General features: G+C 38.1%; 1 protein-coding gene across 4 annotated transcripts in view; it reads left to right on the top strand.

The window, feature by feature from the left end:
• The window catches only part of MUSK (muscle associated receptor tyrosine kinase), a 71,878-nt gene extending 44,574 nt beyond the window's left edge, over nucleotides 1-27,304 (top strand). For 3 of the 4 annotated variants that reach the window (XM_081152102.1, XM_081152100.1, XM_081152099.1), the window contains 7 exons: nucleotides 927-1,086; nucleotides 13,858-14,128; nucleotides 15,249-15,424; nucleotides 20,895-21,093; nucleotides 21,600-21,791; nucleotides 22,913-23,061; nucleotides 24,169-27,304. In XM_081152102.1, the coding sequence (XP_081008228.1) occupies nucleotides 927-1,086; nucleotides 13,858-14,128; nucleotides 15,249-15,424; nucleotides 20,895-21,093; nucleotides 21,600-21,791; nucleotides 22,913-23,061; nucleotides 24,169-24,851 (1,830 nt within the window). In that variant the 3' untranslated portion in view covers nucleotides 24,852-27,304. Of the gene's footprint in view, nucleotides 1-926; nucleotides 1,087-13,857; nucleotides 14,129-15,248; nucleotides 15,425-16,073; nucleotides 16,098-20,894; nucleotides 21,094-21,599; nucleotides 21,792-22,912; nucleotides 23,062-24,168 lie in introns of all 4 variants that reach the window. The other variant, XM_081152101.1, reaches the window with a different exon arrangement.
• Nucleotides 27,305-27,957: the final 653 nt, after the last annotated feature.

Here is a 27,957-nt window from a genome sequence, read left to right as displayed (position 1 = left end):
GAATAAGCACTTACATATACTAACCTGCCAATTATGTGCTAATGTTGCATGAATATCCTGCCTCTTCCAGGACATTTGATTTTCTGACTTAGGTTGTATGGCATGATGTATGTCATGCCTTAGAAACAGAATCGGCTTCACAACCATTCTTCTTGGTAACCGTCCAATATACAATGTGCATTTGTGGGGAACTGAACGGGAGTTAGGAAAATAAATCCAAAAGTATACAACCTCTCATTCTTAATTATCTCTATCTTCAAAAGACAGAGAACGCATCTTGGGGAGTCCACACGGTATATCTTTCCTTCACTTCATTAGTTATCTATTGCTGTATCACAACCATCCAAAGTTTATTGGCTTAAAACAATAACCATTTATCAATGCTCATGAGTCTGCGAGTCAGCTGGGTAGTTTTGTTGATTTGGACCAGGATTGTTTGATCTTGGCTGATCTAGCTCCTCTGCTTGGCAGGTTAACTGGGTGCTGGTTGGTCTAGAATGGTTTTATCATACATCAGGTTGTTGTTGTTGGCTCCAAGCTGGAACAGTGGGAATAACTGGGTCATGTGTGCCTCATTTTCTAGCAGGCTATCTCTGGCTTGCTCACAGAAGGTCACAGGTTCCAAGAACAACAAGATAGCAAAACACATTGTGCAAGAACTTTACAAATCTCTTTGTCTTTTTAAATCATGTCGCAAGGCCAATCTGTAGTCAAAGCATGAAGAAAGATGCTACCTTTTGAGGGAAGAGCTACAAAGTCACATTGCAAGATCATGGGCATACAGACAGAAACGTTTTTATGTTTCTACAATCTACTACATGCCTTTTGATCATAATCCTAATCCTTTCTCTTTCAAGCCTACTGATGCAGCAAATTAGGGAACCTTTGACCTAATTCTATTTTTTTGTTTCTCCCTACTCCACCAGGTTTCTTCCGGGGCCATTCAAGAACGAGTGAAAGACCGAGTGATTGACTCAAGACTGCAGCTGTTTATCACCAAGCCAGGACTCTTCACATGCGTAGCTACCAATAAGCATGGAGAGAAATTCACCACTGCTAAGGCTGCAGCCACCGTCAGTATAGGAGGTAGGAGGGATTTTGACAACTGCGTCGCTCCAGGAGAGGGGAAGAGTTGGCGCTCTACTACAAATACCACACTAGGAGAAAGCATACACATACACATACACACTTACTCCAGCTGCCTTTGACCTGTTCTGTCTTCCATGCTGAACTCCCGAGGCTGACCTAGATGATTGCTGATTTTGCTGATTTATTGCCACAAAAACTAAATCCTCAGCTACCTACCCAAGTTATGGGTGACAGCTTCCAGAGGCTTGCTTCCCTTCCCTCCCCTTCTGTTTCCTTTCCCTCCCCTTCTCCTCCCCTCCCCTTCCTTCCCCTCCCCTCCCCTCTCCTCCCCTTCTCTTCCCTCCCCTTCCTTCCTCCTCTCTCTCTGCCTTTATCTAACTCTCCAAGGCTCTCATAGAGTAAGTTTGGCAGGTATTTACCATGGTTATGCGCATTTCTTCATGGCTATTTCTTGAGGGCATTTTTACTTAGGAGTATGTGATCTGCCTTGTGGTCTTTCCCTTTCCTGTTTCATGCAAGTGATAGCAAGACTTATAGGTGTTTCAAGGAAAAAGGCTGACACAAGGAATTCTAGGATATTTGTGTTGGGTTTTGAAGGTTTATTTTTAAAATTTATATGTCCCAAGGGCTTCTGAGGACATTTGTGGAATTCCTGGAGATGAAAATAATCCCTGTATCAGGAAATGCCCAGCATGTTATATTCATAGCATGTCTACTGCGCAAGGGTCAGCTGAGAGATGCTTGCGCTCACATGTAATTCAAGCATCGGTAGAACCTGTGCCCAGCACCAGCTTTCCAGAGCCGGACATTTCTTACTACAGTGCCACTTCTTTGATCTGTGCTGATAGGGAAATTTCCAGTAATGTTTGTGATTTTTAACACGAGGTAAACAGAGGCCACAGAAAAATATATAGGGAGCAATGGGCAAAGCTGGACCTCTGAGGCATGCCGGTGAAGGAAGGAGAAGATTCCAAAACCAAGGCTCCCTTCTGTCTTCTTCTCCAGGAATATAGCTGCCTATATTGTCTTAAGACATCATATCAGTTATTCTAACATTTCCACTGATAGGAAATCATTTCTCCCAGAGAAAATGGGTGAGAATCCTAAAAGTAAATTCAACTCAATTTAACAAATAATAGAATGATTAGTAGTTACATAGCACTTTGTTGTTTATAAAATACTCTTATAAGCATTTATTACATACACTGGATTCAGGCCATTGTGTTAGGTAAAGGATACAAACTTAATTAACAAATGGGAAAATTAACAACAGAGTCCCTGCCTTTCAGGGACTTTCAATCTAGAAAGGAAGTTAATCAGCCATATATATTATGGCACAGACTATGTTCTATGGCAAAAGCAAAAAAAAAGTACAAAAGCAGGGGGAAAAAGGCTGTTTTTAAAGGAATGGAGCCGAGACATGAGATGAAAAAGTGAAAGTGTATTCAGAAAACAGTAAGTCTAGAGCATGCTGGGAACTGGGGGTGATGGGGAGAGTGGAATAAAAAGTTTGAAATGTGGGCTCTAGCCAGGTTATGAAGAGCCTAAGTAGGCTGAGTGTATTCTTCAGTCAATGGAAGTCAATTAACCCTTTGCGGTCGTATTAAATTTGGACATGGGTGTCGTACTGGTCGGAATTAAGAGCTTTCAGAGAAATTATGAACTGATGCATGAACGAACAGAGTTAAGATTTGTACAGTTCCTTGCTGTGGTGGCTGAGAGCAGACATACGACCGGAATGGTAAAAAAGCTTTGGTGGCTGAGAGTAGACAAACGACCGCAAAGGGTTAATTATTTTAGAGGTGACAAGCATTATGGTCAGATACAGCCTTTATCAAATTAATAAATGTTGGGTGTCAGAAGTTTGGGAGGCATGGCAAGAATTTGAGAGGCTATTTGAGGAGTCTAGAAATGTCAAAAAGGTCTAAACAACAGCGGTAGCAATTGGTACAGAGAGACGAGAAGAGATGCATGGGAGCTATCAGGATAGAAATAATAAGATTTAAAAGTGTTTGAATGTGGCAATGTGGTAGCAGAATAAGTTAAGATATATCAGATTTTGAGGAATGTGTCTAGGGCAAAATATAATAGATAAAAACAAAGCAAAACATAAGAACATGAGAAGGTTCAGGAGATAAAAAAAAATTAAAAATTTTGATGCCTTTTAATTACTTGGTATTATTCTAGTCTCATTATCTTATGTTTTATTTTATATTTGATCAAAACCCAATGTTTAAACTATATATATATGTATCTGTGTTTGTGTGTGTGTGTGGAGAGAGAGAGAGAGAGAGAGAAGAGAAAAAACAAACTGATCTGGTCTAGTTCAATTTACATCTCCTCTGGGCAGAAGAGAAGAAATAATATTGTTAATCTTAAAAGAGTCTCATGTCAGGTAATTATGAAGTCATTCAAAGGTTAATTCCCTGTGAGGTTCTTCCTCTTTTCCTCCTTCCATCCCTTCCTTAGATGGCGAAGGAGAAGGGGACTTAAATTTATGCAGTGGCATCCTCTGGACCCACCCTGGTCTCTAGTGAAGTCTACAGCTGGAACACTTATGATCTCATTTCTGGGCTCGGTTAGAATCCAGAGGTCCTTCCTGGCTGGCTCATCCCCTTTAAGGTTCCTCCTGTAGTAGCATAGAAAGGCAATGCCCCAGGGTGCAGGGCAAAGCAGTCAATGTTGAGACTAGACCAAAGTGAGGGCGGGGGCAATCAGCAACAGAGCCCAGGGCAAATAGCACTAGAATACATGTGGGGAAAGAGATGGTGAAAGCAACACATAGATTGGCACATAGCAGCAGAGAGGGGAAGCAGTGTCCTCAGTAGGGGCAATGGAACCAGCAATGACTTTACTTTGGTTAATAAGCCTGAAAATGCATGTTGATCAAGTGTTAAGTACTGTACTTGAACCAATAAATCTGAATCCTTCTGCACATGGAAAAAAAAAGTCACCAAGATGGGTAAAGAGGAATGCCCTCAAGTTGCTAACTCATAAAAAAATATAAGACCATCCGGCTGGTGTGGCTCAGAGGTTGAGTGTCCACCCAGGAACCAAGAGGTCACTGGTTCGATTCCCGGTCAGGGCACATGCCCAGGTTGTAGACCTGATGCCCAGTAGGGGGCATGCAGGAGGCAGCTGATTGATGATGTTTCTCTCCCATCAGTGTTTCTATCTCTATCCCTCTCCCTTCCTCTCTCTCTAAAAATCAATAAAAACATTTAAATAAAAAAAAAAAGATACAAGACCCTTTGTTCAGCCTCTGATCAGTTTTCCTATTGGGTCTCACTGACTATAAGGAGATTTGAAGCTTCCCTACTTTTTCTAAAATTTCCCCAGGAAGATCCAATCAGGGTGTCTCAATGGGACAATGGACTAGGACCTCTGAACAACCATGAGACATCTGCCCTTTTTTCTTCATTGCTTTGACTCGTTCTTTTCAGTTAAACTTGCTAGATATCTCATGAAGGTCCCTCTGCCATCATTGAGGAATCTACCTTCCAACTCTGGGGTGCTCCCTGGAACAATGTTGTAGAGAAGTGAGGCTGCTCTGGTGAGAAGAAATCCACTGAGTTACTCTAATTCAGAGTCATTTCAAAGAAACCTGGACTTATGCTGCCCAGATATTCCAGAGCTTGGGCATGACATCTGCTTTCTCTATTTCTGCTTTCGGTCCCTCTCTCCTTTAGACTCTGATGGGGCTGGCCAGAGGTCCAGAGCTTTGAGTCCAGTATGGTGCCTCCCCTTGACATTCTGGCAATGTCCTTAGCCCAAATTCTTCTTTCTCTCATTTCAGTCAATCCCTTCCTCCCCTAGTGTTCTGCATTCAACAGCCCCGTTGTCACATTCTTTGTGTCTCACTTTGAAGTTTTTACTCCATCTGTTTATTTACTCATCCTGGCCGGGAAAACTGGAAATGGAAAAATCTGGTCTAGTGCTTAGGATTAAGTCTAATGATACTTCCACTGTTTAAGGACAAGAAAAAAAAATAAAGATCAGCCTTCATTTTCCCAAAGCTCTTCCATGTGTTTGCCCAAATCCTTATGCATTGTTTAAGAAACGTGATATACTTCTTTCTGACTCATTTACATTTGTTGTTAGTCATCAAAAGGAGTCAGAAAAACTTTTGGAACTTCTCCCTATGAACCAGGAAGTTGCATTTCCCCTCCAGTCACAACTCCAAAAGGTTCAAATCATAGGACAGTTGGCAAGATGCCTTCTCTTTGTCATCAGAATCCTCAGTCCTGAGGCAGAGACAAGCAAGACACCAGGGACAGCCCATGATCCCTCTAATGAGCAGAATCCTGGAAGAGCCAGAGGCCATCAAAATAGACACAGGTATTCTACCAAACATTTAAAGAAAAATTAACACCAATCCTTCTCAAACTCTTCCAAAAAACTGACCAAGAGGCAACACTCCCAAACTCATTTTACTAGGCCAACATTATCCTGATATCAAAGGCAGAAAAAGACACTACAAGAAAAGAAAACTTTAGACCACTATCCCTGATAAATACAGATGCAAAAATTCTGAACAAAATAGTAAACTGAATTCAATAGCGCATTAAAGGAGCATATACCATGATCAAGTGAGATTTATCTCTGGGATGCAAGAATGGTTCAACATATGCAAATCAATAAATGTCATATGCCACATTAAGAGAATGAAAGATAAAAATCATATGATCATCTCAATAAATATAGAAAATGCATCCAACAAAATACCATATCCTTTCATGATTAAAAAAGGTCAACAAATTGGGTATAGAGGGAACATAACTCAATACGATATGAGGCATAGATGACAAACCCACAAGCAACATCATACTCAACACTAAAAGGCTGAAAGCTTTTCCTCTAAGATCAGGACAAAAAAGACAACATAGGTGGCAACCTCGCTGACATCGTTTTCATCAATGATTTTTTTTTTAATATGACATCAAAAGCACAAGCAACAAAAGTGAAATAAATGAGTGGGACTATTTTAAACTAAAAAACTTTTGCACAGCAAAATAAACCATCAACAAAATGAAAATACAACATATGGAATGGGATAAAATATTTGCAAATCATGTATCTGGTAAGGAGTTAATATCCAAAATATGCTTTAAAAACAACAACCCTCATACAACTTAAAAAAGCTGAATGGACATTTTCTTCCAAAGAGTACATACAAATGGCTAACAGATACATGAAAAGGTGCTCCACATCACTAATCATCAAAGAAATGCAAATCAAAACCACAATGAAATATCACCTCATACCCATTAGAGTGACTATCATCAAAAAGATAAGAGTAAACAAGTGTTGGCAAGGATATGGAAAAAAGGGACTTCTTGAGCACTGCTGGTGGGAATGGAAATTGATTCACCACTATGGAAAATAGCATAGGGATTCCTCAAGAAATTAAACCACCATCTAATCCAGTAATTCCACTTCTGGGTTTATACCTAAAGGAAATGAAAGCAGGATATTGAAGAGATATTTGCACTCTCATGTCCATTATTTACAATAGCCAAGATAGGAAAATAACTTAAGTGTCTATCAATGAACAAATGGATAAAGAAGATGTGGTATATATACAGAATGGAATATTATTCAGCCATAAAAAGAATGAAATCTTGCCATTTGTGACAATATATGGCTGAAACTTGAGGACATTATGCTAAGTGAAATAAGTCAGACAGAGAAAGGTAAGTATTATATGGTCTCATTTATATGTGGAATCTAAAAAAGCCTAACTCATAGAAACCCTGAGTACAGTGGTGGTTATCAAGGGCTTCAGAGTGGAGGAAAATAGGAAGTTGTTGATCAAAGGGTACAAAATTCCAGTTATAAGATTATTAAGTTCAGGAATCTAATACACAGCATGGTGATTATAGTTAATAATACTGTATAATATACTTGAAAGTAGCTAAGAGTTGATCTTAAATGTTCTCACCAAAAAAAGAAGTAATTATGTGATATGATAGAGGTATTAGCTAATGCTATCGTGGTAATCATTTTGCAATATGTAAGTGTATCAAGTCAATACATTGTACACCTTAAACTTATAAAATATTATGTCAATTATATCTCAGTAAAGCTGGGGAAAAACAAAGACAGGGATTCAGGAGAAGAAAATACACATTTGTATTTCCCATTCTCGAAGGCATGAATAGGCCCTTCCTGGGAGGGTGATGTCCAAAGTTGTCTCTGTGCTTATCCAGCCTCAGGGTACAGGAATGAGCCTGGGTCACATCCCTTCTCTAAAATGAGCAATTTCGCATTCTACCAACACTCCCACTTCTGCAATGCCCCTTCTTTGGACTGACCTCAGGGTCTGGAACTTCTGGTCATAAAATTTAAAGCTCAAATGAATATTTGTAACAAAACCAAAACTGGGCAGTAGGGAGAAATATGATGTGGTAGTATGGGAGTCCTCCATACTACCTCTATATCCACGGGGGATATGTTCCAAGACCCCCTGGGTGCCTGAAACCGTAGATAGTACTGAAGCCTATGTATACTACATTTTTTCCTGTACATTCTTACCTATGATAAAGTTTAACTTATAAATTAGGCACAGTACAAGATTAACAATGATAACTAGCAAAATAGGCCAAGTATAGTAATATACTATAGTAAAAGTTATATGAACATGGTCACTCTCTCTCAAAATATCCTACTGTACTGCACTCACCCTTCTGGAGATGATGTGAGAGTCCTCAGCTTTTCACTTAAAGGAAGCACTTTACAGCTTCTCCTTGGCATTCCCGAATTGCCAGCATCACTATTCTGGGGCTTTGGGGCCATTATCAAGTAAAATAAGGGTGACTTGAACACAAGCACTGCAGCATCACCACAGTTGATCCGATAAACAAGAGCGCTAACAGTTGGGGGAACGTCTACAGTGTGGAGACACTGAATAAATGGGTGATTCACATCCTGGCCCGATGGAGCAGAATGTTGCGAGATTTCATCACTACTTAGAATGGCAAACAACTAAAAACTCATGAATTGTTGAATTCTGCAATTTTCCATTTAATATTTTCAGACTGCAGTTGACTGCAGGTAACAAACCGTAGAAAGCAAAACTGTGGATAAAAGGGGACCACTGTAGTTTCATTTTCTATATTTTAAAGGAGTTGATGTTTCACACTGTTACAGAAATAAACAGAACTTTGAATTATATTTCATAATCAATATAGCTGATTGAATGTACTACCATGTTTCTTTTTTTTTTTTTTTTTTTTAATATATCTTTATTGATTTCAGAGAGAGAGAGATAGAAACACCAATGATGAGAGAGAGAAACACCAATGATGAGAGAGTCATTGGGGATTGAGCCCGCAACCTGGGCATGTGCCCTGACCGGGAATCGAACCCTGATCGCCTGGATCCTAGGTCGATGCTCAACCGCTGAGCCACGCCCGGCCGGGCTGTACTACCATGTTTCATGCTCTCTCATGTTTACGAGTCTAAGAGTCACACTCCCAATGTGTCCCTAATCTCCTCAATTATGAGACATGTGGTGATGTAGCAGGAACACGCTGCTCAGCCACAACAGGAAGAGAGTATTCTTATCAACCAAACAGGCATCATTCTCTGGCACCTCATGGCTGCTCTATATGGTTACATTTTAAAAATTTATTTTTCAATTACACTTTTCATTCAATATTATTTTGTATTAGTTTCAGGTGTATAGCATAGTGGTTAGACAATCATATATATTTTACAAAGTGGTCCCCCCAATATTTCCAGTACTCACCTGGCTATCTGGTTTCATATTGACTAAAGGTGTTTTGGTTTTGTTTTTAATAAAAGGGGGAAGAAAAAATGAGTAACAGCCAGTAGCCACACTGAATTGCTACCAGCTGTTCTGCAGTTAGGCCTAAGAGCTGAGCATTCTTCTTATAATCAAGCAGCTTTCTTATATTAGAGTCACTCTATGTTTTAGAAGAGAGCCAAACTTTTGCTGACTTTTCCAGATAATTTAAAAAATACTACAAATATTGATGACTGTTGGAAATTTTTGAAATTTTAAAATGTCTTATTTGAGATAAAAGCAGTTGTTTATGATTGCAAGGCTCTTGGATCCCTTCCCTGTTCCCCACCCCCCGGGCAAAAGAAAATGTGACTGGAGAAATTTCTATACGAAACATAGGGAAACCCAGTATATGAGGGCATCCTCAGATTTTCTTAATATTCTTCAGATAACCAAGCACCCTTAATTAATCACATTTTTCTTTCCTCACTTCTCCTTGAAATCGAAGCATATCTAAGCTTATTATCTCCTCCCAAGTACTATGCCTGGATTCTCTTTGGCACTGGCACATATCCATGATATTGAATCCTCCTCTTACATCTTAAACTAAGGGCTGTTTCATATACATAACCTTGGCCTCCTCGTGTTTCAACAGGTTTCCCTGCTCAGCTGCTCTTAGAATCTGTCTTTACCTCTCTAAATCACATACCATTTTCTCTGGAAGAATTTCCTGATGTCTCCCTCCACCTGTTCTATCCATACAGTGGCAGGATCGGCATGAGGTTTGGGTCATGGTGGTGCCTCACGTAGGTTGGTTTCTGAGCTTCATCATCAGGCTCATTTAATAAAAAGCCCAAAAAGACAAAAGACTCACACATTCAAGGTTACAAAAACCTCAGTCACCAACCCTCACAAATGGGAATGTGGGGGCTTTTGTTAAAACATGAAATATTTTCAGACGGTGACAGCAGTGCACTAAACTAAGCATGTGGTTCTTCTGGGTACATGACCCTGTGTGGCTGCACAGGTCACAGGACTATGAAGCTAGTGGGTCTGTGGAAATAACAGCTCTCTCATCTCTCCTCCAACCCTCCTCTCTCACCTCTTCCCACTTAACCTCCACATCTTGCTTTCTGGATGCAAAGTCCTTGGGTGGCTAACAGAGGAATGTTCAGAGCTATGACACTGTCTGGACTAATGGTGTCCATGGTTGCTTCAACTTGAAAAGAATTCAGTTCCTGGAGATGGTCCATATTTTCTTAATCTCCTTCTCCAAATCTGCCTGTCATTGTAGTATTAGGCTTCCTGGCAGAAGCAGAGAACTTTTCAGAAACTTAAGAAATTAGAGGTATGAAAGCTATCTCTTACAAACCATAAAATGAAAATGTACTAACTTTGGCTTCTTTTCCCCTTTAATTTGATTTCCTGTGGGAATTTCCTTTCCGGTGAAAAGAATGGAGGTAAGATACTGTTGTTATATCAATGTTTTGTTTTGTTGTGTTTTAATTTGTGTCTGACATGCCATCTATTGTCTATTTGCTGAGCACTGTAATCTTTCAGAAACTTTCTAATTTCGAATCCTTTTAATACTCTTACAAGATGATGATGAAAAAGGAGATAGGTAACATCTATTGAATACTTATGGTGTATCAAGCACTGTTTTCAGGGCTTTATGTGCATTATTGAAAGTTATCCTCAGGAAATCCCTATGACATAGGTACTATTATTATCCCTATTGTACCGAAAAGAAACTAAGAGAGTGTCTTTGAAATGGAGAGTGCAGTGACTTACAGAGCTAGTAAATTATAGGCTTGGAAATGGAACTCAGCACTGACTCCCCCAAACTCTCCCTTATTGCTTTATCCTATAGATAAGAAAGTATCACCTTGTAATATAACACTTGGCAATTTAGAGTTTCATTTGCAGTAAAGCTGACTTTCATAAAAACTCCATGAAGTGTGACAACTATTTTTATCTAATTTTACAAATGATGAAACTGAGATTAAGAATAATTAATTAACAATTGTAATAATGATAATAACAGCTAAGTTTTGTGGTATATTTATGATCACCACTTTTCTCATATCAACATTTCAGCAACTTTATGGGGCAAGAACTATTATTATCGCTATGTTTTTATATGCAGAATCTGATGCACCAAAAATTGCCAGGACCACATAGCAAACTACAAAGTTTCAATCTGATCTCAGATAGACAGACGCAAGAACTCAGATTGGTAACTTCTACACTAACCCAGACAGCACAGTAGCTGAGCAGGACCTAAACCAGAAACCACTGCTTCTGATTCCGCGGAATGAAAGAATACATTGCATGAGAAAATTTGGTTAGTTCCTTATCCTGTCTCAATTCATATAGCTTTAATGTATTCATTTATCACAGTTCTAAGAGACAGAGTTCCGATCCTTACGGATTCTACAGTGAAGCTGAATAGCTACGGGAGGGACATACAACATAAACATGGTAGAAGTTAAATTTGGTGAAATGTATGGGCAATTTCAATATCTACCAATAAGATAAATTGATGTGACTTGAGGACCATGCTTTTGAAAAACATGATGGCATAGGGCTAGGAGAATGTTTAGATCATGCTAAGTAAAAACATAGGATATAAAAACATATTTATAAAAGTTATATATCATGTATACTACATATAGTACTTATACCATATATATGTAATACTATATGTGTTGTGCCTATGTATATATATACTGATAACTGACATATGTACAAATATATAAAATATATATATATATTTGGCTAATATAATAAATTTTCAAGATTTTTTATATTTACAATTTTGTCTTGATATCACTCTGTTTTACAGAGTAAACAGGTAGTATAGTAATTTTAGTCAGAAGAAACACAAGAGGTGTTTTTCAGAGGAGGCCATGTCCTTCTGCTTGAGGACACTGGTTTGGCATTTCAGAAAAATGACATCTGATCTATGTCTTAGAGCAGGGGTTAGCAAATTTTTTCCGTAAAGGGCTGGATATTAAATATATTTGGCTTTGTGGGCCATACGGTCTCTGTTGCCACTGCTCCACTCTTTTGTTTCAGGGCAAAAACAGCATAGACAATTCATAAATAATTGAACACAGCTCTCCTCCAATAAAACTTTACTTATGGACATGGACATTGGAATTTCATAAAGTTTTCACTTTTTTTTTTTTCCAACCATTTAAAATGTAAACATCCTTCTTAGCTCACAGGCAGTATAAAAATGGGCAGCAGGTTGAATTTGACCTGTGGGTTGTGTTTACTGACACTGCCTTAGAGAATGAATCATATACAAAGACACTAGGCATGAACGAATAAAAAATTCCAAGTTTGCTTTGGAGATTGGAAGTGGCATAGAACCTGGTCATAAAACTTGTTGGGCAAGTACAATGGGAGACTAGACAGTTGGTCTATCAGGAAAGGAGATCTGTCCATATCAGAGGAAGGTACAAGTGTGCCACCCCTAGGGATAGCTGGAAAAGGTGGTAGAATTTCCAATGGAGTAGTTGGGTTGCCGTATCTCAAACAAATCACAGTGGACTGTCTGCATGGACGAGCATTATTCAAAGGGCGTGGAGGTCTCCCTCATAGGAACTGCATGATCACTTTTAAATACATGACTCATACATGTTAATGCAGAGAGAAATGAGTGAAGGGTGTAATGAGAATTCTTTAAATATTCCATTTGACCAAGGAGAGTTGTCTGTTATAAAAGAAGTTAAAAGGGAGACTTGGGATTAAATATCCATTGTTGCCTCTAAAAAGAGAAACTTTACAGAAAGGAAGATCAGCCAGATTTAGTTTGTCAGGAGGCAAGAGAGGGACTGGCTCCATGTGCAATATTAACTTGCATTTTTGGAGATAGTCCGGCAGATCATTCCAAAATAACTAGCATTCTGTGTACAGATCCCTGTGACCTCTGCCCCACTGTTCGAATGAACAACAGGACCAGCTGCTTCTGGTGTTGCTCCATCGGCAGTCTCCTGCCTGCAGAGAAACGCAGCTTCAGTTGCACAGCGAGGGGTCTCCTCATTCGCAAAAGACAACAGGAGACATCAAGGCAGTTCTTTGCATTTATCTTGTCCCCCAATTTTTGCTGTGAGCTCCTTTTGAATTTTGTTTAAGTGATAGGGTTGGGAGGTTGAGGGACAAAATATCCCAATTTGCCTTCATGTTTTGCCTCTAAAATTTGATAACTGCATAAAATTTGAGGTTTATAAGTCTGCATAAGAAGAGAGAAAAAAGGAATTTGTTTCAACTCTGAAACTATAACTGGACAGTATGTCTCTGTCCACTTATATGTATATATACAGCGTGGGGCAAAACTAGGTTTATAGTTGTTTGTATGGAAAATAATACTATAATTAATACTAATACAAGAATAAACTCTGTTTTGTATACTCACAACTGTAAATCTTTTGCCCCACCCTGTATTATATGTATAAAACATGTATATATTTGCTCCCGTATATTATTTCTTACCTCCTAGAGCTAATTCTAGAAACAGACTTTAATGCTCCCAGAAATATTACAGAGACATAGAAAAGTAATAAGAACCATATACTTTGTATTTTATGGCTTTTCCCAGTATGCAAAGGGCTTGCACAGGCTAGTTAACTTTATAGAAAGAAAAACCAAAACTGCAACCAAAATCTTATTTCTATTCAAAACTGATTCCGATTTTTCTTTTGATTTTTATTTTTTGTAAGAAGCATCTCAGGCTATTTAACTAAGAGCATTCAAATTATATTTATAATGTAAATAATAAGGATACCCATAGTTTCCAAAGTTTTCCACATCCATTATCACATTTGATCCTCACAATAGCCTTCTGGAGAAGCTAGAGGTGATATAACTACAGGTGGAAATGAAGACAATATTCAGGTGGAGCATTTCAACCAATTTACTGGTGCAGTTTTCTCCTATTTCTGTGATGCAGATGTAAAAAAAAGCAGACCGAATGCTAAGAAATAGCATGTGACTGGGAACATTGTTTCTTGCTCCTTTCAGTAAACCACAGAAAGATAGCAAAGGCTACTGTGCCCAGTACAGAGGGGAGGTGTGCAATGCTGTGCTGGCAAACGATGCTCTTGTTTTCTTCAACAACTCCTACGCTGACCCTGAGGAGGCCCAAGAACTGCTTGTCCACACCGCCTGGAGTGACCTGAAGGCAGTGAGCCCGCTCTGCCGGCCTGCTGCTGAGGCTTTGCTGTGTAACCACATCTTCCAAGAATGCAACCCTGGGGCAGTATCTACTCCCATACCCATTTGCAGGTAAAATTAAAATTAAATAAATGGGAAAATGTATTTGACTGTCTGCAAACAGGAAGAGTTTTCAAAAGAGGCAGTTGTCATGTGTTTTAGCAAAGGAAAAAAAAATAGGCTTTTGTCCAAAATAGAAGGCAATTAATTGGACAAAATTCCTACCATGTAAATCACTGATGATACCTTATAATACAAGGACTCTGAGCTTCGAAAAAATGTCATAAATGGTATAATATCCTATTGCCCTTGTTATTGTTCACATTATCATTCATAAATATCTCTGCTTTCTATGAAATTTTAAAAAATCCTAAACTAACACAGATCTCATTAGGAAGCCAAGAGAGAGAAGGAAAAATATAACTACATTTCAAGTGTTTCAGCACTATTTGCCAACAAATATGAGGTCATGATGAGCATTTTAGAATATTATTTTATATTACATGTATATATTTTATAATACATTCCACCCACTATTCTAGTTGAAGTACTGACACTCTTGTCTTATATTGGGGGTGGGGGAGAGAAGCAGGGAAACACACACAGCAATGGGACAGGCCTCAGCTTCTGCAGGGCTAGGGCTGGGTAGGGCTCCATGTGCCCTCCTATAACCTGCCAGGGAGGTGGTGCTGTTCTGTTTAGAAGACAAGCATGTTTCTCAGGCCCTGCCATTAGCCCCGAGATTAAAGGGAGATCTCCTGGGCTGGAAATTGACTGACAATGATCTGTAACTTTTAGTATGTGTGTTTTAAAAGCTCTGTGTACCTTGTTTCTGTACCTTTGTAGTTATTGTAATATAAAGTTGAGAGAAGACAGATCACAGATTCCTAATCTAATACCTTTTGAATTTAAAGAAGTTCTTATTTTTCCCATGAAAAACATACTTAACATGTCATCTTACTTTTAAAGTAGCATTAATTATGTTTTACAAACAAAACAAGATACTATTTCATCTGACAGGATATTTCATTAAGTCTCATATTATTTACAATAAAACAGTCCTTTCAAAAGCCCTCTTGCGAGAACAATGTCCTATAATGATGTTTTGAAAATAAAGAATTTAGGCGCCGCCACAAACTTGGGGTTAACATGCCATGGCTCATCAAATTTTGTTCTTCATTAACTATTTCAGAGAATACTGCCTGGCGGTACAGGAGCTCTTCTGTGCAAAAGAATGGCTGGCACTGGAAGAGAAGACCCACAGGGGACTCTACAGACCAGGGCCACATCTGCTCTCCCTGCCTGACTGCAGCAAGCTCCCCAGCATGCACTGGGACCCGCTGGCCTGCACCAGACTGCCATTTTTAGGTAACAGGAGCCTCTCAAGACTTTGGAGGTTGAATCATTTACTGATTTTGTAGAAACTAAGGTGTGCACTTAAATCTCCTAATATTTCTAGGCATCTCTAATTTTTTTTTTTAGTTCTGCCTCCCTCGGATACCTAATAACAGAATCCTACTGCTATCCTAATTGCACAGGTTAGCATAAGGATTGACTTTATTTGTTCTCAAAGAAATTAAAGAGCACTTTTAACTGCTGCTTGAGAGCTGACCTTATTTCATATGGGGATCTTATGAGAGCTTGTAATATTTTCTGGAATGTGCAGAGAAATGGCTAAGAACTTCTCATACTTTGTGGAGGAATGGAATAAAGGAACTGAGTCCTCTCTCTTAGCCAATGAAGCAGATTTTTAAGCATGCAAAAATAAGCCACATGTTTGAAAATGCTGACCTCTCAAAACAAAGCTGAATCCCTGCATGCTGCTTTAATGAACTTTGTAAGGAAGTCTAACAGCTGGTTTAATTTCCAAGAAGCAGCCCTTTCCCATTTAATGCAAAGAATGTTTTCCAGTTGCATATTGAAGAGCTGAAAGAGAACTTGCTGTCCTTAGCTCTCTCACAGAATATGAGATATCTGGATGCTCACTTAAAACAAATCTTTATCCTTTCCCCCTCAGATTTTAAAAAAGAAAACCTAACAAGTAAGTAATTTTGTTTGTGCCCTTGAAACCTTCTGTGTATGTAAATGGACTCCTGCATGCTCATTTACACTCATGCTTCATATTGTCCAGAACGGAATGTACAGCTCCTCTTAGATGTGGCCACCCAGGCAGGGTAGCACATGAAGGAAAATCACTGCAGATCTCCGCATATAGCTTCTAATTTGGCTATGGAGAGCAGCCTGTTTAGTGAATGATATAAATGACATCTCCTACCTCAAGGTTATTAGCTTGCTTGGTCCTTATATGGCTATAAAATAAGTCACACTGAAAATGTCACCTTTTGACTTTGCACTTGTGATTTTTTGTATCAGCTAATTATTTAGATGAAAACAAATATATTTTTCTTCGTGGAGCCAATTCTCAATCTTCATTTGTGACAACAGATCCTTCTTTTGGAAGATAGATATTTGTTTAAGACAGCTAATTTCCCATAAAAAATTTGCAGAGACAAGTCAGATGATTTTAAAATGGTTGTTTCAAAATTCCTGGAAAAGAATTCAAAAAGTTTGCTTGCAAAGGGATGTCCCAGAAACTAACTTGTATCAGATAGTGCTTTGACCTAAGAATGCCGAAATCTTCAGAATGGTATTGGAAAAGGTTTTCACGTCAGTTAACTTCCTCTGATTTGAGTGTTCTGAGGCTTAACTCAGATTCACTTTCTGTGATACATATTCCAAAGCTAATCACCTCTGCACTCGGCTAAGTGCCAGCACTTGATTTTATCAGCTTACTTAAAGAACTAAGCCTTCAAGTATTAAAAGAAAGAATGCTACTGGTCACCACTGAATGTCTCAGTGTTTGTAAACAACAGCAGTTAGGGAAAACCAAAAGAATCTATTATTCTGAAAGCCTGTCAGATTGTTACTCCCAACTTGAAGGAAGGAAAGAGAAATGTTTTTATTCTTCGTCATATAAGCAGCCAAAGTTTACTCTGAGTGGACTTTTAGTTGTTGGCTGTGGTCTTTGTTATTCAATTGTTTACCCATTCAATCCATTCAAGCAGTTCACTGAGGGTTTACTGTGTGGAAGGTACTGACCTTTAATCCTAGATTAGACAGGAGCAACACGCACAGAAAGCACCCGCATTTCTGCCTTTTATGCTGATTATAATAATATGGGCATGAATGAGCTACAAAACACTCATTTTCTATTCTTAAAAATGTTTTACATATGAACAAGCAAGACAAACAAAAGTTAACACACACAAACAACACTGGTGGTCACTAAAAGGAAAGGGTTTTGGGGTGAGGTCATAAAGGATAAAGGGGGTCAAATATATGGAGAATTGACTTTGGGTGGTAAACACACAATGCAATACACAAGTAATGTGTTCTTTCTGTCTAGATAAAAACATAAATTTCCACTTTATCCTGGTCATCTGTAGGGTAGAAATCTTATATAATGGTGTGTTACTGAACATCTCTTTCCAACTCCACATCCAGGACTTCATTATTGGTAACGTGAAATCAGCAGTGATGGGGGTATTAATACCATGAAATTCAGGTGGCAGCTGGGTGATCTTTCTAAAGCAAAAGGCTGATCATGCTACTCCACTGTTTAAACCCTTCCAATGATTCTCTCCACTTACTACAGGTCAAAGTCCCAATTACTTAACTTGGTGTACAACACCTTTTATGACCTAGACCTGATATCTGTAGCCTTACCTATAGACAGTCTCCAGCTTGACAGTAAGAAAGGCACCACACCTGCTTGGTCTGGGCCCTGACACACGTTATTCCTTCTTTATGAATACTATCTCCCCACCTCCATATGCACGTACACCTTCAACCAGTATTGCCGATTCACCCTTTATATTTAACAGTTACTTATCTAGAAAACGTATCCAGTATGCCTAGACCTGGAGTGGGCTGCCCCTGGATGTTCACAAGCATCCTGTTCTTACCATTCCTGTAACACTATTTACATTTTATTGTAATTACCAGTTTACCCATTGTTTCCCAGTTAAGTACTTTAACATGAAGATGTGTCATGTTCACCACAGTAGTCTTGATACCTAAGAATCAATATTAATTTAGGGAATACATTAATGTATGGACGAATGAGTGAATAAAACTCCCCTAATGTTCAGAGGAAAAGTATAAAGAGATAAAATCATGATGAGAAGAGAAACTTTAAAAGGAAAGAAACTGGAGATCCAAACTGATCATTTGAATCCAAAGACATAATTAATGTAACTCCGAGGAAGACCAGAGCAAACAGATCAGGAACAATAATCGACAAAATACAAAACTATCCCAAAAGGAATAAGTAACTAAATCTATAAAACAAAATTATTGTTCAAACTATGTCAATTCTTGCATTTTAAAAATAAATCTTACTAAATTAAAATGGAATATTTTCTTAATAAGCTACTGAATTCTATTTTCTGATATTTTTGAGAAAAATTACCCTTACATTTACTAATGAAATTACACTACAAATTTTATAAATTATATTACATTCCCTCACGTTAAATATGGTATGACGTGCTCTGTAAAATCCAGATACAAAAATGGTCACTTCTCCCTGTCTTTTAATGATTGCTTATTCTTTATTATAAGCAGCAGGTTTCACTCTTTAATTTAGGTCCCCCTTCCCCCCCCATTTGGATTGAGTAAAAATAAAACCTTCAGGTCACTCAGTCCAAAGAAAATTAGATTGGCTTTCAGATAAAACATAGAGGAACCTGGGAAGTCTGTTAAGTTCACCATTGCTGTGATGCTTGATGAGAAATACTGTCACTGGTCCTGCACGAATGTTTTACTGCTGTGTTGACATATTTCAGTTCCAGGTGCCAGCCTGAGTCACAATGAGGACCAAAGGTAGTCTCCACAGGCTTCAAAACCACCTTCTTAATTCTGGGTGCTCAGGACATAATCACTGTGTCCACTTCTAGGCGAAGAAGTCATATATTGGCATCCCTTGTAATCTTTGCTTTTACATGTCCTGTTTCAAATGGCTTTAGGCATCTACTGCAATAAAAGTTTTCCTCTGATTTTGTAATGTTTTATATTAATTTATTTCCTTATATTAAATCATTATTCTCTTACCATGTCACAGTCAATTGCTAATATTTCATTTAAGATGTTTTAAATCTATGTTTAATAATCTATGAATGTGCTTTTCTTTTGTGCTAACATTGTTAGGTTCTGATACTAGTTTTACAATAACTTCCTAAAATAATTTGAAAGATTTTTCTCTTCCTGGAACATATTATAAAATATGAAAATGTTATCTCTTTTAAGACTGAAATAATATATCCACAATTCTACAATGATTTTTAAATTTCCTAGTTTAGCTATAGTCAGATTTTCTTATTACTCAAATTTAATAATTTATTATCATTTTCCTTAAGATTTTAAAAATATAACTGCATCATTATTTTATTTTTATTGACCTTTGAATCTATTGTCTTAATTCCTTTATCATTCCTAATTTGTTTCTGTCTTTCCTATGTTTTTAAAATTAAAATTCCACTCATTAGTCTACTTAATAATATTTATAAGGCCAATTATTGACCTTTTTTAAGTCTATCATTTGTGGTATGTGCCTTCTAACTTATTAATTTCTGCTTGTACATGGCTGTTACTTTATCATCTGTTTTCCTTTGTTTTCTGTAGTTATTGTTTCCTTTCCAAAATCTTAAGTTAAATGTTTAGTTCTTTCTTTCTTTCTTTCTTTCTTTCTTTCTTTCTTTCTTTCTTTCTTTCTTTTTTTTTAATCTAATGAAAAGAGATAGCGCTATGAGTTTATCATTCAGCACAGTGTTGGCCAAATTCCATATACCCTATTAGGAAGTTATTTTCTAATCTGTAACAATGGCTATTTTTTACTCTCTGGTTGAAAAGATACTGAATTTTTTTCTTTTCTTAGAGTTCTATTGGATTTTATTTAATCTATTAATTACATTTTGGTCAAATAATAGATCTGCATAATTTTTGCTTTTGAATTTTATCAAGATTTTCCTTGGTGGCCAGACAACAGATCATGTCTGTCACTATTCCGAAAACATCATTTTAAAGTAAGGTTTATTCTCTTTTTTTAGGGTGCAAAGTTCATTCTTTACTATTGAAACATTTTTGTTGATTATTAAAATACTCTATTATCCATGTTTTTGTCTTTACTCAATCAATTAAAAGGATTTAAAATATAATTAATATGGTTGTTTTATAGATATATAATGGACTTTGCACTCTACAGAGTAATATGAATATAGCATCTTTTAGTTTCCAGCAGTAATGCAGATTTCACTTTGTTTTTATATTGCATAGACCTTTTTAATAGGAGTTTGAGAGGAGTCAATTTTTAGATGAACTAACTTCCGCTCATTTGTGTCCCAATATTTCATTTTTTTTCATTTCCTTCGATCCATGTTATTCTGTTTGTAAATCAACAGCATAAAAGCTCAGCTTTAGACAATCCTGACTTCAAGCATTTTATTTAATAATTTAATTTCCATGATTGTTGTCAGGTCATAAACAATATGATGCAGTCTAAAGAGCACTAGCCCAGGGTCTGCATTTGTTGTGAAAATACAAACATGTTTTTTTTTTCTCTAAGTCTCATCTTTAAAATTCTGTGATTCTATAAACTGGATTTACTTACAATTGGATCTCACTGGATTCTTACAATTGGACTTATAGGTGTATAACCAGGGAGAACCTGATGCACAAAAACATATTCTTAAAATTAAATTTAGTTTACTGATTGCTTGAATACAAAAATTGCATCTTAAAAATTTAAGACTGAATGAAAAGAATTACTGTTTCCTTTCAGCATTCCCACCAATGACGTCCTCAAAGCCGAGTGTGGACATTCCAAATGTGCCTTCCTCCTCCTCCTCCTCCTCTGCCTCGCCTACATACTCCATGACTGTAATCATCTCCATCATGTCCAGCTTTGCAGTATTTGCGCTTCTTACCATAACTACTCTTTATTGCTGCCGAAGACGAAGACAATGGAAAAATAAGAAAAGGTGAGATTCTAGTTCAATCTAACCATGTGTAGTAATGTTTTAAAACCTACATATTTAATATTGGAATGCGGGATGGGAGGCAGAATACATGTAACAGCCAATCTCTTTATGGCATCCATTATATTGCTTTAAAATTAAGCACCCCCAGCATGATCTTTAAAAGTATCAATAACTTTCCACATAGGATCACATGTCCTCAGGTTAACTTTTCACAGAAGATAGAAGCTAAACAATAATTTGGAAGACTACGACTATTCCTGTTCCCCATCTTCCCATTCATCTCCATTGCCACTGCCAGACTGTATAGCAACAAAATTCCTGAGAAAATGTCACTTTTGACTCCAGACCAAACAAAATACTTCATTGCTCTAAAACTGAATGATCTTTGGCTGTCTCAGTATAATGTTTCCTACTAAACACCACATCTCTTTAGAACCGTAAGTCTGAGTACAAAGATCTCGCCTGATCCTGAGCTCATTACTGATCTTACCTGCCTTAACCTGCAGAGAATCGGCAGCAGTGACCCTCACTACTCTTCCTTCTGAGCTCCTGCTAGACAGACTTCATCCCAACCCCATGTACCAGAGGATGCCACTTCTTCTGAATCCCAAATTGCTCAGCCTGGAGTATCCAAGGAATAATATTGAATATGTGAGGGATATCGGAGAAGGAGCATTTGGAAGGGTCTTTCAGGCAAGGTAAAAAGTCTCTCCACTGAAATATGTTATGTCTGAAAAGTTACCAGACCATTACCTTGATTTCTATATAGTATCTATAATAGTTATTATCAAATTAGTTAATTCTTCATGTCATTAACCTTACTTGTATTGAGTGCTATACTTTGAATCTAAATAATATCCCTCTGTGTCAGAAAATAGGGCTGTGTATATGGGGAAAATCTTCATTTGTACAGTGTTCAAATTACAAGGAATCTGCAAAGCTTAATCATCTTTCCTTTTTAGAAAAGAATTCTGACATACATTTTTAATCATATTTTCTTGCAGTGTTTTAAATAATTACAAAATTTACTTCTCTTCCATTTTCTATTGCTATATTCTCCACTTCATTTAAAGTTTACTTTGATCTAGTGTTTCAGTTTAAGAACTCGGGGCCTGATGTGTGTAGATACTAAGTAGATGTTCACAGAATGGCAAAACAGAAAAGAAAAAAATAACGCAAAAATGTCAGAAAACAATGAACTCGAGAAACAAATATGCATTAGGCCCAATGCCAGCCCTTTGTGTAAACTGGAATAAAATACCCTCCATGCATGGATGCAGCTCCACACAACTGCTGGGCCAGAGAATGTGGACACCTATTATCACTTTGGCCTGGTGCTCTTGGGCAGGACATTATGTCCACTCAAGGTGGCCCTGGTAGGAAGTTTACATGATTAATGAAAATCTTACACAAATACTTATTAAAAACCAAAAATATGCAAGGTATCATTTTAGGGGCTTTGAGGATATAAAAATGTGCAAGTCATGGTCCCTGCCTTCCTGGAATTTAGATTCTGGCCAGAAATTACCGGGTTAGGATGGTACTGATAATCCCATTGGGTCTGTGTACTTTCAAATTCCTATAATTTAAAAATAATGCACTTTTCAAACTTAATCTATGCTGAAAATAGCCCCAGTGATTTTTATTAATTGAAGTCAAGGAATTTTAAGTACAATCTACTATTGGCATCTCTCTTTGATTCTGAGATTCTGGGAAAGGTTGCTTAAATTGGGGGATGTGTATAATATAGATAGATATAATGTGACTATGTATAAGATTCCTGATCTCCGATTTCTCTCTAAATAAACATACCTCGCAGGGCTCCAGGCTTGCTCCCCTATGAACCGTTCACCATGGTGGCGGTGAAGATGCTCAAGGAAGAGGCTTCGGCAGACATGCAAGCTGACTTCCAGAGGGAGGCGGCCCTCATGGCGGAATTTGACAACCCTAACATTGTGAAGCTCTTAGGTATTTATCGTTTCAGAAAACAGAGGTGTTCCAAGTTTTGCCTCCTTCATACTTCATTTATGCTTTTTTTCTTCACGCCTTGACCAGGGAAATGTCTGTTTCTTTCCATATAATATATTTCGTACCACAGAGTGCGGCATTTCACTAAATCACCTCAGTTTATAAAATTCCCAGAGTAGTATGTTGTCATTTCTTTAATTTTCTCTCTAGTACATATAAATACAACTGTTTGCTAAAGTCCCTGGAATTAAAAACTAACCCTAAAATAAGTAAGCCAAGATAACAGTATTTTTATTTCTCTTCTAATAACATAGACTTCTAATTATTGCCTGAGGGAAAAAAATAGATCTAATAATCTCTCTTTATTGTGATGTAAAATTGTGCTCAAATGATCTAATATTCCAAGTTGCCCAGTTTCCCTCTCAAATATAGCAAGATGTTAAGCTTTGCAAACATCCTCCTGGAACTAAATCTAAAACTCCTTATATTAACATTGTTTCCTTTCTAGCATGAACACTGTAAATTTCAGAATGTTTTTCTGCAGCAACCTGAAAACTTCATCTGAGATCTTGGATTGTTATTCTTTCCAAATTTCATACGACACCTTCCTTATTATCCTTCTTCAGAGAAGTGGCAGAAGCACAGCGGAATTACGTCACATATGTAACGTAATTATAAAGCAGACATCCATTTATAAATTCCTTCCACAAATGCTGAGTACCTGCTCTGCCAGACATGGTTGGTTTGCAGAATTTAAAGAACACATAATCTCACTTTTAAGGTGCTAAAATGTTGGGGGGGGGACTTCAAATAAATGGATATTTATGACATAGGATAGTAAAAGAATGGGTTAAAGAATGACAGAAGGAAAATCTGACACTGAAAGGCTCAGGAGCTAAGGCAGCCTAGGAGGAGTGATAGATACACTGCATCTGAAAAGGTAAATAGACGTTTATACAAAGAGATAGGGTCAGTATTTGACAAGGGAGCTGTCAACAAAAAAGCCAGGGCCCCATACTTTCTGATCTGGCCACTTGCTTTTAGAGTGCTCTTTCCAGTGTGCCACTTTGGAAATCCACCCTAACAAAGGATGCTATTTGGTTGCAGGTGTGTGTGCCGTGGGGAAACCCATGTGCCTGCTCTTCGAATACATGGCCTATGGTGACCTCAACGAGTTCCTCCGCAGCATGTCTCCTCACACCGCGTGCAGCCTCAGTCACAGCGACCTGTCCATGAGGGCTCAGGTCTCCAGCCCTGGGCCCCCGGCCCTCTCCTGTGCTGAGCAGCTCTGCATAGCCAGGCAGGTAGCAGCCGGCATGGCCTATCTCTCAGAGCGCAAGTTTGTCCACCGGGATTTAGCCACCAGGAACTGCCTGGTGGGAGAGAACATGGTGGTGAAAATTGCTGACTTTGGCCTCTCTAGGAACATCTATTCAGCGGACTACTACAAAGCTAATGAGAATGATGCCATCCCTATCCGCTGGATGCCACCTGAGTCCATTTTCTACAACCGCTACACCACAGAGTCTGACGTGTGGGCCTACGGTGTGGTCCTGTGGGAGATCTTCTCCTATGGCCTGCAGCCCTACTACGGGATGGCCCATGAGGAGGTCATTTACTATGTGCGAGATGGCAACATCCTCTCCTGCCCTGAGAACTGCCCCCTGGAGCTGTACAACCTAATGCGGCTGTGCTGGAGCAAGCTGCCTGCGGACAGACCCAGTTTCGCCAGTATTCACCGAATCCTGGAACGCATGTGTGAGAGGGCAGATGGAGCTGTGAGTGTCTAAGGTTGAACATGTGCAAATGAAACACTGCCCTTTCCTCTCAGGCTCTGTGAGCCAGAGGAACACAATGCGAGAGGCCCACCCTAGATAGGAGGAATAATAGTAGACGTGAGGAGCTTGTTGTTTGTTTCTCCGGAAAAACAAAGACTGCAGAACTCAGATAGTAGGCCAATCTATTCAAAGTTAATGATTGGAAATGCAGGCTAGGAACCCGTCACAGACAACCAGAGATAACTACTCTTCCTCATGGGAAAAGTTTGCTTTGGATTACATACTGTACAGGAAAGAATGTCATCTGTTCAGTTCCTGAATTAGCTGGCAGCGGAGTAAGACTCTGCTGTATTAAATTTTAATATGAAATGTGATACAGAGCTTCACTTTTAATAGAGTTAAATCCTGTCCATTATGGAAGCAGTGTAGTTTCAAATAAGACATTTATGTAGGCACAGAAAACTAAAAAGAAGGAAACTCCATTAGTTGTCTCCCTACCCAAAGGTGGGTGTTGGCTTTTTACTGAACTTCTTTCTAGCATTTGATGCATACTTTTAAACTTGTCTGTGGCCTACGGAGTGGTGGTTTACTTTACAGATAGGGTGTCTAAGGAATAAAATGACAAGTCAGCAAGGCCTCATTCTTGCCGGAATTCTTAGTTCCCTCCTCCCTTTGTGCTGCTTCTTTCTCCTTTGGAAGTTTTTCATTTGTATGTACTTGTCATGAATTTAATCTGTTTATTTTGTTCCTAAAGTTTTTCTGAAAAAATATTTTTGTCTCATTATCTTTTTCTTTGGAATTTTTATTGGTACCTTTTCCTTTGCTTTACTCTTTCTTTCTTCCTCTTTCCAGGACTTTTTGTCCTTTTTCAATTATTTAGCTATTTTCCCTTTTATTTCATGTATAAGATAAGCACTTTGGCTGAAATAATTTTCTAAATAACACTGTGGACTGATATTACATACCTTTTGCAAAGTATTACCATTTGCTTCTTTGTTTACTTTTGAAGCCACATATTTCAGAGTTGTCATTCATTAATTTTACTGCCACAGTCTATTAAATCTCTTAAACCATAGTTTATAATATGGGATTTCACAAGATGTTCTTGTGGCTTTGAGTTATTTCAAACCTGATGTTTTTGTGCCCTTTGACATTTTTTTCTTTTTAAAAACCAATTTAAGAGGAAGTAGAATTAATATAGGGTTGCTTACATACTTTCTGCATGATAACCTATCTTTTTACATTGTATGATTCTTTAAAAAAATACTACAGAATTCAGATTCCTGGTGCACCAGATTTCTCAGCGGATCTCCCCTTGATACGTCTTTATCTAAGACCAACATGAACAATACAAGTATGAACCTAAATTCTCCTGAAAAGCAAATAAACAGGGAAGAGAAAATAGCAGTCTACACCATACCCGCTTACTTTAATTTAAACTAATTGGTAGTTAGGCAGAGGCGAAATGGTCTGACTTCTTGAAAGCAGATTTTCAACTGTCTGCTGGAAGGCCCCACCTGCAATCTCCAAATCCACCTTCATGCCACAACTTGTCATCTTTGCTGGAAAACCTCCCATTTCTTATTCATAGTCACTCCAGGCTACCAAGACAAACACACAGAAATTACCTGAGACTTTGCCCTCTCCTTCACCCCAGACATTCTATCAGTATTACTTTCTAAAATCCTCCAGCTCACACTCCCTCCCTTCAGTTTGACTGACGATACTCAAGCTCTATCACTGCCTACTGGTCTATTATCTAATCTTCCTCCCTTCTTAGGCCAGAGCAGATTCCATGGGCTATGACAATGTAAGGACATGCTTATTCGTAGTTCCGATTCATAAATAGGGAGAGAGGAAGTCAGGACTGAGACTTAAGTAGAGAAGTCCTTTACCTAAAGGTCCCAATTGTAAGTTTAAATGGAGACAGTCGTCCAAAAGACTAAAGTTGCAACATGAGTTCAAAACAGAAAGCCAAGAGGCCAATAAAGAGAAATTGGAGAGGCCACCTACAAGTCGAGAACTTTCATGTGGCTTTCCAAAGCATAGTTTAAATGGTTCACATACATGCGCCACATATGTGTGTCACATATGCTCTGTACACTTCAAAGATGTCTTCAGGTTTCATCAGCTGAGAGTTTTATTATAAAAGAAAGACATGGAAGTCAGGCCAATCAGAAAAGCTACTCACAGAAAAGGAGGTCAACAGAGTTATGCAGAGCACCCGCCATGTGGCTTGAGCCAGGTTTCCACAGCCTCGGTTCTACTATCTGCCACTTTAGCTATTGTCCACTTCCCTCCCCACTGCTGAATGAGTGCCCTGGCTTTCCTGTCTCTTTCTTGTGGCTTCTGTAGCCTCTCAGGTTCTTGATCTCTGTGTTTTTTTAGACTCTGATATTCAAGAAATTAAAGCAAAAAAAAAAAAAAAAAATCATAGAAATGTAGGTAAATACTATGAGTGGGCAAGCAAGTAAATATTATGGAGCCACTCAACTTTATTAAATATTTAAAATAACTGGCACCTAAAATAACAAGTACAACTCCCATTATAGTAATAGTTATAATAAAAATAATATTATCTGATAGCATTTATTGAATGCTTACCATGTATATTCTAGGAGTCTAAATATATCATTTAAAATGCAGAGCATCCCTGTGTCATTAGTACTATCATTATGCCCACATTTTAGGTGAGTAAACAGGCACAGAGAGACGGTGTAACCGGCCCAAGCACACAGAGCAACAAGAGCCTAGTTTACGACCAAAAGAGGCTGAGATCTCAACCACCATACTGTGGTGCGTCAGTTCATTGGAAAGGAAACAACTGAACCTCCATGACTGTTATGGAGGTGATTGGTAATTTGCATGTGGTTTCAGAGCACACACTATATCCGTTTTATTATTAATTTCATATCCAAGTCTTGATATTGAATAGCAATAAAGTATATTGTGGCATCATCAGTTTAATTAGAAAGTCAAGAAGAGGGCGTGTTTATCTTTTTGTTACTTCTAAAGGTATTCCCAAGTTAGGTTAAGATTCCTGTTATTTCCATAGTGCTCATCCCAAGGTTCTGAATTTGAGGAACATGGACCCATTATTTACCAGTATTGTTTTCCT

This window comes from Miniopterus schreibersii (assembly GCF_964146895.1).
Source record: "Miniopterus schreibersii genome assembly, chromosome: 11".
In the NCBI taxonomy this organism is placed as follows: domain Eukaryota; kingdom Metazoa; phylum Chordata; class Mammalia; order Chiroptera; family Miniopteridae; genus Miniopterus; species Miniopterus schreibersii.
The sequence above is the reverse complement of the archived record's forward strand: the minus strand, read 5'-3'. Positions and strand labels throughout refer to the sequence as shown.